This window comes from Dipodomys merriami, unplaced genomic scaffold (genome assembly GCF_024711535.1).
Source record: "Dipodomys merriami isolate MVZ:Mamm:240054 unplaced genomic scaffold, mDipMer1.0.p SCAF_14, whole genome shotgun sequence".
Taxonomy (NCBI): Eukaryota; Metazoa; Chordata; class Mammalia; order Rodentia; family Heteromyidae; genus Dipodomys; species Dipodomys merriami.
Genome location: NW_027202715.1, coordinates 39,488,138 through 39,499,331, shown reverse-complemented (window position 1 = coordinate 39,499,331; position 11,194 = coordinate 39,488,138). Strand labels below are relative to the sequence as shown.

General features: G+C 47.7%; 1 protein-coding gene across 1 annotated transcript; it reads right to left on the bottom strand.

The window, feature by feature from the left end:
• Positions 1–298: 298 nt before the first annotated feature.
• LOC138825806 (proto-oncogene FRAT1-like) lies at positions 299–1,433 on the bottom strand. The gene has a single exon (XM_070020476.1). The coding sequence runs from the start codon at positions 1,183–1,185 to the stop codon at positions 340–342; it is 846 nt and encodes a 281-aa protein (XP_069876577.1). The 5' UTR covers positions 1,186–1,433; the 3' UTR covers positions 299–339.
• Between the last annotated feature and the right edge of the window lie 9,761 nt (positions 1,434–11,194).

Genomic DNA, 11,194 nt, shown 5'->3' with positions numbered 1-11,194 from the left:
AGAGTCTGCGCAGAGCCGCGCGGCCAGGTTGTGTCACTCCAAATAAGGAGTCTTACTGACTGAGAGGTTGGGGTGCTGCGCCCTAAGAGCTGCCTCAGGCAAGGTCCCAGGGTCCGGGTTTCAAACAGATGCTGGCCCTCAACCTTGGTTGTACATGAAAATATTCGCGTTTAGGTTCTCCGTCTTCGTTACGCGTATTATTATTATTTGCTTCTTCCAAAAAGCACACGTTGTCCACCGGCCCGAACTGGGTTGCAGCCCTCGAGAGAAGCTTCTGGCACCCTCCCCGCCCCCCCCCCCGCCCCCGATCAGAGACTGGCGCCGGGGCCACCCTGGCTGTTAGCTGCCGGGGACAAGCATGCCATCTCCAGTTCGGAGCTGCGCCCTCCGCCCGGACACGCCAGGGTCACTGCAGGCTGGACGAGGGCTTCGGGGCGACGGGGGCTCGTGCGCGGGGGCCGACAGAGGCCCCGGGGGCGGGCGCTGGGGAAGCTTTGCGTGTAACTGTAGCCCTCGCGAATGAAGCCTGCGCACCGCCTCCTTGATGAGGTTTCCTGAGAGCACCAGCTGCTGCAGGAGCCGGTGCGGGTCGTCCTCCCCGGTGCGGGTTTCTGGCTGGGACCCGCGTCGCTGTTGTAGGCGGCGGGACGAGGCGGCGTTCCGGAACCATCCTCGGCGGCACGGCCCGGACAACGGCTGCGGGATGCCTTGCTTGCCAGCTCCCGGAGGCCCATCCAGGCCAGGCTGAGGGGGCAGAGTGGACAGCGCTCCGGGGCCTGCGGCGAGCTCCGCCACGCAGTAGGGCGCCGCCCGGCCCCGCACGCGGCCTCGGTCCCCGAGGGCGCAGCGCAGGGCCCCAGGGGGCGCCGGGGCCCCCGTCTCGGCCGACGCCGGCCCCAGCAGCAGCGGCACCGCCGGGGGCCCGGCCTTGTCCGCCGCCAGCGCTGCCGAGGGCGGCCGCGGGGGCTGCAGCGGAGGCCCCGGGGGCGCGCACGGGGAGGCCGGGCTGTGGTGCGCCGGCTCCAGCTGCAGCGTCTCGCCGATCTGGACCACCAGCCGGTCCACCTCGCCCGAGCCGCCCAGCGTCACCGACTGCTCCAGTAGGAGGAAGCTGTCTTCCTCCTCCTCCTCCTCCCCCTCCGCTTCCTCGCCGGCTTCCTCTTCCTCTTCCCTCCGGCACGGCATGGCCCCCCGCCCGGGCACACGGGGCTCAGAGGGCGTCGCTGGCGGCTCGACTGCCCGCGGGCTCGGCGGGCCGCGGCAGAGGCGGGCGTGGGGCCGGGGCTGGGGCCGGGGCCCGAGGGACGCCGAGGCCGGAGCCGCCGGGCGGTAGCGCGGCGCGCTGGCAGCCGCGGGAGCCGGAGCCCTGCCGGCTGGGGTTGATTTGTAAACAATGGGTGACGTCTCCCGGACGCTACCACGGCGCGGGGCGGGGGGTTGCCGTGAACGTGGGGTAGGGCATCGGTCGGGCTGGGGCACCGAGTAAAGCCTGGATGCTCCTGAGTTCCTGACTGAGCTCACTGTCGGCTGGAGACGCACTGGGGATCGGATCCTGGGTCGGTCGGCCTAGCGTGACGAGCATTCTACGAGACGGACACCCCGGCGGACGCTGTTGGTTTCTTCCACACACAGCACCTACACTTCCACACACCGGCACGCACCCCTCCCCTTCGCACGTCAACCGCTCTGCTTTTAGCTTGCACTTTTGAGCTTGTGTTGCCGACGTCGAGCGAGGGTGGAAAGGAGCTGGAGTGAAACTAGGAATCTGTATGACAATTACGGAAACGCGGCCCACAGGAATGAAAAGGAGGAAGGGACCCTGTCCTGCGATGCGGGTGGCAGAGGTGTAAACAGAAAAAAGAACAAACCACAACCTATAGATTAGTACAGTGCGTCTAGACCGGGATCCTGGGTGCCCGGAGGCCAGGATGTAACTGGGGAGCAGAAGATTGCTAACTAGGGGTTTTTGTTTTGTTTTGGTGGGTCGCGGGGCTTGGACTCTGGGCCTCGACACTGTCCCTGAGCTTCTCAGCTCAAGGATAGTGCTCTACCACTTGAGCCACAGTGGCACTTCTGGTTTTCCGGTGGTTTATTGGAGATAAGAGTCTCATGGACTTTCCTGCTCGGACTGGCATTGAATCGTGATCCTCAGATCTCAGCCTTCCAACAGCTAGGATTACAGGCATGAGCCACCAGTACCAGGCTGCTAACTACTCTTTAAACAAATCCTCAGCCCAATAGAGCAAGATCCCCTCTGAGGGGTTACCAAGAGAAGAAACGGTGAGCCAAAGGACCTGTGGACTATATTAACCTTCTAATGGTTGATTATTCAATGGTTAACCAAAACTGACTGGCTGACTTCCCTTCCTCCCTCCTTTCCTCCCTCCTTTCCTCCCTCCCTCCCTTCCTCCCTTCCTCCCTTCCCTCCTTCCTTCCTTCCTTCCTTCCTTCCTTCCTTCCTTCCTTCCTTCCTTCCTTCCTTCCTTCCTTCCTTCCTTCCTTCCTTCTGCTAGGGGCCCAACTAAGGCCACTGAACCACTTGGTGCAGCTCAAGATGTCACTTTTTTTTAAAAAGAGGAATAGGGCAAAACATGATTTATTGGTATCATGTTACATTCAAGTTTTTAGGCCTATATTTTATTGATTGATTCAGTGTTGGTGATGAGGCTTGAACTCAGGGCCTGGGCACTGTCCCTGAGCTTCTTTTGCTCAAGGCTAGCACTCTACCACTTGAGTCATAACACCCCAGCTTTTTCTGTGTATGTGGTACTGAGGAATCAAACCCAGGGCTTCATGCATGCTAGGCAAGCACTGTACCACCGAGCCACCTTCCCAGCCCTTCCTTCCTTTTCTTTCTCCCTCTCTCTTTTCTTTCTTTTGTTCTTTCACTCTTTCCTCCCTCTCTCCCTCTCTCCCTCTCTCCCTCCCTCCCTCCCTCTCTTTCTTTCTTCCTTCCTTCCTTCCTTTCTTTCTTTCTTTTCTTCCTTCCTTTCTTTCTTCTTTCTTTCTTTCTTTCTTTCTTTCTTTCTTTCTTTCTTTCTTTCTTTCTTTCTTTCTTTCTTTCTTTCTTTCTTTTTCTTGTTAGCCTTAAAGCACTCATACACAAACATAAAGGCCAATCAACAGAGTTTGGCCTATGTGCAAGGCACTGGAGAGCTTCTTGAAAATACTGAACAGGCCGGGCGCTGGTGGCTCTCGCCTGTAATCCTAGCTACTCAGGAGGCTGAGATCTGAGGATCACGGTTCAAAGCCAGCCCGGGCAGGAGAGACCGTGAGACTCCTATCTCCAATAAACCACCAGAAAACCGGAAGTGGCGCTGTAGCTCAAGTGGTAGAGCGCTCGCCTTGAGCTGAAGAGCTGAAGGACAGCGCCCAGGCCCAGAGTTCAAGCCCCACGACCGACAAAAAAAAAAACAAAAAAACAAAAAGAAAATACTGAACAGGAGTCAGGCACAGTGGCCATTTTGGGGAGACTGAAGTGGAACTATTGCATGAGATTAAAGTTTTAGATTGGGAGCTGGGAAGGTGGCTCGGTGGCAGAGTGCTTGCCTTGCATGCCTGAGGCCCTGGGTTTGATTCCTCAGCACCACATAAGCAAAAAGAAAAAAGCCGGAAGTGGTGCTGTGGCTCAAGTGGTAGAGCGCTAGCCTTGAGCTGAAGAGCTGAGGGACAGCATTCAGGCCCCATGACTGGACCCCCCCCCAAAAAAAATAAAATAAAGTTTTAGATTGGCCTGGGCAACATATTGAGACTCTATCTCAGAAAATGAATAAACAAATACTCAAACTGAGCAGTAGGGCAGCATGATGTAGAAAAGGAGATGCAAGGAAGAACCTTAAGGAGGTAGGAAAGTAGAAAATAGGGGTCTTGGTAGATAATTCCCAGAAAAGAATTACAGGAGTAAACTTTAGGGAGGGAATAGGTGGGAGGGTAGACTAAAAAGAGTTGGGTTTATTTTTGTCATGTGTGAAGGAAAAAAATGTCACAACACAAGCGTCAGTTGGTAGAAAGCCACTGAATTTCTAAATCAAAGAAATCTAAATTTCTCCAGTGTCAAAATTTCATCAGAGGGCTGGGAAGGTGGCTCAGTGGTAGAGCGCTTGCCTTGCATGCATGAGGCCCTGGGCTCGATTCCTCAGCACCACATAAGCAAACAGAAAAAAAAAGCCAGAAGTGGCGCTGTGGCTCAAGTGGTAGAGCACTAGCCTTGAGCTGAAATGCTGAGGGACAGTGCCCAGGCCCTGAGTTCAGGACCCATGACCAGACCCCCCCCCCAAAAAAAAAAATTCATCAGAGCTGGGAGCTGGTGGCTCATGCCTGTAATCTTAGCTACTCCGGAGGCTGGGCTCTGAGGATCCGGGTTCAAAGCCAGCCCTGTCAGGAAAGTCCATGTGACTCTGATTTCCAATTAACCACCAGAAAACTAGAAGTGGTACTGTGGCTCAAATGATAGAGTGCTAGTTTTGAGCTGAAGAGCAGAAGGACAGTATCCAGGCCCCCCCCCACTCCCTACCCCCCCCCCCAAATTCATCAGGCTCATGCCTGTAATCCTAATCCTAGCCATTCAGGAGGCTGAGATCTTGAGGATTTGGTTTAAAGTCTGCCTGGGCAGGAAAGTCCTTGAAAGTCTTATCTCCAATTAACTGAGCTGTGGCTCAAAGTGATAGAACACTAGCCTTAACAGTGCCAAGTGCCTCAATTCAAGCTCCACAACCAAAAATAAAGAAAAAAGAAAAAAATCGTTATTTAATTCTAAGAGCACTGTTAAGATTCTTTGTGTACATAATCACATGTCATCTGCAAATAGAGATGTTTTTGCTTTTTTCTTTCTAACCTGGATGTCTTTTCTTTTTCTTGCCTAGTTACCTTGGCTAGAATCTCTAATAAAGGTTGGATAGAAGTGATGGGAGCGGATATCTTTGTCTTCTTATTCTTTTTTTTTTTTTTTTTTGTCAGTCATGGGGCCTGAACTCTGGGCCTGGTCACTGTCTCTCAGCTCTTCAGCTCAAGGCGAGCACAATACCACTTGAACCACAGTGCCACTTTCAGCTTTTTCTGCATATATGGTGCTGAGGAATCGAACCCAGGGCCTCATGCATGCAAGGCAAAGAACTCTACCACTGAGCCACCTTCCCAGCCCAGCCCCATTCTTTTTAATCATAGAAAATGCATCTCATTTGGGGCTGGGAAGGTGGCTCAGTGGTAGAGTGCTTGCCTTGCATTCATGAGGCCCTGGGTTCAATTCCTCAGCACCACATAAGCAGAAAAAGCTGAAAGTGGTGCTGTAGCTCAAGTGGTAGAGCACTCACCTTGAGCTGAAGAGCTAAGGGACAGTGCCCAGGCCCAGAGTTCAGGCACCATGACTGGCAAAAGAAAAAAAAAAGAAAATGCATCTCATTTTATTTATTTGCTCATTTTTCCTCTAAAATTTTAAGATAGGATGGGGGAAATTAAAAAAATAATTTAACTAGCAGCAGCTTACACTTGTGTTTTTGTTTTTTCCTCGAAATTTATAAGCTTTATATGTTGTTGTAGGCATGAAAAGTACAAATATTCCATTTTTTTAAAAGGTCTGACAGTTGCTTGTAAAATTAAACACATACCTTATTATGTGCCACAGTTCTAATCCTAAATATTTACTTAAGAGAAATAAAAGCATGGGTCTACATCAAGACTTACAGGCTAGTGAACGGCTAGTGAACATGGCAACTTTACTGATAAAAAGCCCCAACTGAAAAGTGTTCCTCACCAGGCAAAGGATAAACAACCTCTGATATATTAATTCAAACCAGAGGAAGACAGAATCCAATTTAGCAACAAAAAGTCCTGGATATTGCTACATTTAGAAACATGGATGCAGTCCAAACAAAGTGTGCTAATGAAAAAAGTCAGAGGAAAGAAAAGAGTACACACTATGATTTTGTTTCTATGAAGTCTAGAACAAGCAAAGTAATTTTCAACAAGAGGAAGAAAGAAGACCACTATCTTTTCACAGCAGGGGGCAGGGGTCAAGATGACTTGAGGCTTGAGGCATCCTAAGGCATGACCACATTCTGAATCTGCAAGTTTTGTTGGATTTCACAGGTGTAGTCCTGCTTAAAACTCATTGTATAGTACATTTCAGACTTCACTTTCAATTGCACACAAAAGTAAATATATGAGTTCTAGTTAATAATAGATATACTGATGAATTGGGGCAAGGTGTGATGGTTGCCATTTATTCTGAAGTGTGTCAGACTATAAAGTGGTATGTAACTGTAACCCCTCTGCACATCACCTTTATACTAATAATAAAATTTAAAATTTAAAAATCAAGTAGAAAACTTAAAAAATGTGAATTGCCCCCCCCAAAAAAGTGGATTGACATATGGATATATAAGGATAAATAGGTAGATATTTGATAAAGCCTATTCAGCTAATATTGCAATGTTAAAATATCTTTGGTCACTTTCATTCCTACGGATATATTTGAAACAATTGAAAATGTATGTTCACAGTCAGGTGATGGCTCAGGCTTGTAATTCTAACTACTTAGGAGGCTAAGATCAGAGGACTTCAGATTGAAGCCAACACAGGCGGGAAAAGTCCATGAATTCTTATCTCCAATTAACCAGCAAAAACAAAACAATTAAAATGCCCACAAAGCAAAACAAACAAAAACCCCAAAACAAACAACCCTCCAAAAGCCCCCCATAAACGGAGCTGTGGCTCAAGAGGTGGAGTATTAACCTCAAATGAAAAAGCTAAGGGACAGTACCCAGACCCTGAATTCAAGTACTGACACAAAAAATAAGTGTAAGGGAAGAGAAGGGGAGTGGAGGGGAGGGAAAAAAAGGGAAGGAAAGGGAAGGAAAGAGAGAGAGAGAGAGAGACAGACAGACAGACAGACAGACAGACAGACAGACAGACAGAGACAGACAGAATGACAGACCCCAATTTGGAGTCTATCAACAAAGAGAATGGGAAGCAAACTGCAGATCCTACCATAACTGCTGCATATCTAGCAAGAGGAGGCAAAATATAAAAAAGTAAATAAAATGCATAAAGTATCTTTGGTGTAAATAATACAATAAAATAGTAATTTAAGTAAGTAACATTGGTCTTGTGTTGGATATTGTAAGTAATCTAGAGATGATTAAAGGTAGACAGAATTATATGGATAGGTGATATACCAGCTATGCTATTGTGTGTGTGTGTGCGTGCGCGCTTGCGTGTGCTTGTGTGTGCTTGTGCGCATGTGTGTGTGTTGGTCCTGGGGCTTGAACTCAGAGCCTGGACATTGTCCCTGAACATTTTGCGAAAAGCTAGTGCTCTATCAGTTGAGCCACAGTTCTGCTTCCAGCTTTTTGGTAAATTGGACTTCCCTGCCTGGACTGGCTTTGAACTGATATCCTCAGCTCTCAGCCTTCTGAGTAGCTAGAATTACAGGAGTGAGCCAGTTGTACCCAGCTCCAATTATTCTATTTTATATAGGAGACTTAAATGTCTGTGGATTTGGGCATCTGAGGGGTTCCTGGAACAAGTCTATCTAATGGCCACCAAGGGTTGCCCATACTTGCTTCCCACACATGAGGACCTTTCTTGTACCACAGCGATGATTCTCTGCTTTTCTTGTTCACTTACCAATTATGTCAGTGATGACTAAGTTAGGTCATGGGTAATCATGCCAGTAAAAACAGTTGTAATTTACCAAATTAAGTAAATTACCTTAACTGCTCATTTTCATGTCATTAAAACACCTTTCTTTGTTTAAAAAGATCTTTGAAAGGACTATACAACAAATAATATTTTTTGCCTTTTGAATTTTCAACCATGGTGGCTTAATTATCTATGCAAATAAAAGTAGGATTTAAAAATACAGGTAGTGGGGCTGGGAAGGTGGCTCAGTGGTAGAACGCTTGCCTTGCATGCCTGAGGCCCTGGGTTCGATTCCTCAGCACCACATAAGCAAAAAGAAAAAAAAAAATCCAGAAGTGGCGCTGTGGCTCAAGTGGTAGAGCTGAAGCTAAGGGACAGTGCCCAGGCCCAGAGTTCAGGCCCCATGACCGGACCCCTCCCCCCCAAAAAAAAATATATATAGGTAGTGGAGGTGTGAGTGGGTAAGGTAGTAGGTTGCCTGCTAGCAAGGGGCAGGACTGAGTTCAGACCCCTCCACTGCTGCACTGGTGTCAGTTTTGAGACAGGCGTTTAAATTCCAGGGTTCTCAATGGGCTCTAGCACTCTGTTTAGTCAGTGGCTATTTCTCTTCCCCACTGACCAGCAGTTTCAGGACATTTCAACTACTGCCTTCCCCAGCTTCCTCAGCTGCTCTCCGAAGAGGCATTTACAACCGTATTTGCACCTCTTAGCATCTCAGTTTGAGTTCCCTAATCTCTTAAATTCTCTCAGGACAAATCCCTGCTCCCAGTCGCCCAGTTATGGAGCCTCCCTCCCTGCGCAGCTGGCAGGCAACCAAGGGGACTAGTGAAGAATCCAACCTGTGTCTGTTTTGCTGTTCCCTAGGCCTGCCTCCAGCTTTTCAGTTAAGCATCATCTACTCCATACAGCTTGAAATCATCCACAGTGGGAAAGAGTTTACATTTAGTCAACATGCAACTGGACACTGATGGCATTCTTACACCCCTGGAGTATGAGCCAGGGTATCTGGTCCTCCTTCCCCCTCCCCATCCATGCACCTGCCAACCTCCAAGCAGGTGGACGCTAGCCTTCATGCCCTGGGAAGCCATATACTACACTTATCTTTTTTTCTTTCTTTTCTTTTCTTTTTCTTTTTCTTTTTTTTTTTTGGTAAGCAGATGATATGGGATTAAGTTCTGGGCAATTATATGTAAGTAAAAAGTACTATGGAGTTCTTTATGAAAATCTATTTCTTTTTCTTTCATCTTGTTTCCTGGAATGTAGATGTGATAGAGCTTTAGCAGCCATATTGAACTAGGAGGATTAGAGATGGAAGAATACTGAATGTGAAGGAGTCTCAAGGACATAAATATAACCCTGGACTGTCTACCTGTGGACATCTCTTAGATAAGAAGTATGTAACTTCTCAGCCTGGTGCTGGTGGCTCATGCCTGCAGTCCTAGCTACTCATGAGGCTGAGATCTGAGGATTGCAATTCGGAGTCAGCCCAGGCAGAAAACTCCATGAGATTCTTACCTCCAATAAACTCAGAAAAAGCCAGAGATGGTGCTGTAGCTCAAGTTGTAGAGCACTTGCCTTGAGCACAAAGAAGTGAAGGACAACACCTAGGCTCTGAGTTCAAGCCCCAGGACTGGTGAAAAAAAAAACAAACCAAACAACAACAACAAAATCCTCCCATATTCTGTAGGTCAATTAGTACTTTTTATTTATTTTTATTTTTTTTGTCAGTCGTGGGGCCTGAACTCTGGGCCTGGGTGCTGTCCCTCAGCTCTTCAGCTCAAGGTTAGTGCTCTACCACTGGAGCCACAGCACCACTTCCGGCCTTTTCTGCTTATGTGGTGCTGAAGAATTGAACCCAGGGTCTCATGCATGCAAGGCAAGCACTCTACCACTGAACCACCTTCCCAGCTCCCCAATTAGTACTTTTTGTAAAAGCTAGTGCTAGTATAATCAGAAATATGCAGAGGTGCACCATTGGCTCATACATGGCTGACACCTGGAGGATTGAAGTTCAATGCCAGCCTTGGCAGAAAAAATTTTGAGACTCTGATTCCAAAATTATCAGTATAGGAAGTGGTGCTATAGCCCAAAGTGGTAGAGTACTAGCCTTGAGCAAAAGTGCTCAGGGACAGCACTAAGGCCCTGAGTTCAAGCCCCTCAACCACCATCATTACCACCAACACCACCAATAAAAATCTCTGTGCACTGATGGCTCACATCTTATAATCCTAGCTACTCAGGAGGCTAAGATGTGAGGATCACGGTTTGAAGCCAGCCGGGGCAGGAAAGTCTGTGGGATTCTTATCTCCAATATACTACTTAGAAAAAGGCAGAGGTAGCACCATGGCTCAAGTGGTAGGGTGCTAGCTTTGAGTACAAAGAGGCTCAGGGACAGGCCCAGGCCCTGACTTCAAGCCTCTAGACTGGCAGAAAAAAAAAACCAAAACCAAAACCAAAATTATCAACATAAACCTGGGCTGGAGGAATGGCTCAAGTAGTAGAGTACCAGTCCAGGGCACAGACATGAACAAGCTGGACTAGCAAGCCTGAGGCCTTGAGCTCATACCCTGGCATGGCAAAACCTCAAACCCAAACCAAAGAGATGTGGATTTCAACACCAGTCGGGTGGTGTTCATAGTGAGAATAGATGGGCAAATACAGTCATAATATTCAGTGTACATATGTGAAAACGGGAACTTTGTAACTTGGTAGTATGGTGGAGCTGGGAAAGATGGGCAAGAAAGATAGAAAAGGTGGTGACATTGATCAAGATGCATTGTACAGTGGGGAGCGGATGTAATCCTAGCTGTAATCCTAGCTACTCAGGAAGCTTAGATCTGAGGATCTTGGTTCAAAGCCAGCCTGAGCAGGAAAGTCCGTGATACTCTTATCTCCATAAACCACCAGAAAACTGGAAGTGGCGTTGTGGCTCAAGTGGTAGAGCACTTGCCTTGAGCTGAAGAGCTGAGGGACAGTGCCCAGGCCCAGAGGTCAAGCCCCAAGACCGACAAAACTACAACAAGAAGAACAAAAAAAGGATGAAAGCATTGTACTTAAGCTGATAATTGAAATCCCTTTGTACAGCTACTTAAAGATAATAAGAGAAGAAACATACTCAGAGCAGGAGGCAAAGGAGATAATAATAGTAACTACAAAAAGTTGATTATTTTTAAGTTTGTTGAGGTATAATTTACACACCAGAAATTCATCCCTTGGAAGTATACAGTGTAATGGCATGTAGATATTTAGAGTTGTGCAATATTATCATGATCTAATTTTGGAACATTTCATCACTCCAATAGGAAACTTTGCACCCATTAACTATATTAGGTATTTATCCCACTCCTGGAACCCTGAAAGGTGCTTTACAGAGGTTATGTCCTTTAGTCTTCCAATTTGTTATTATTATCCTCTCTTCATAAATAAAAAAACTGAAGCCTGGCCAGGATTACAAGCCGTGTTGCAGGGAAGGTCTATAATCCCAGCACTCTGAGTAGAAGCAGAAGGATGGAGTTTGAGAACAGCTTAGGCAACTCTGGCTCAAGGAGTAAAACCA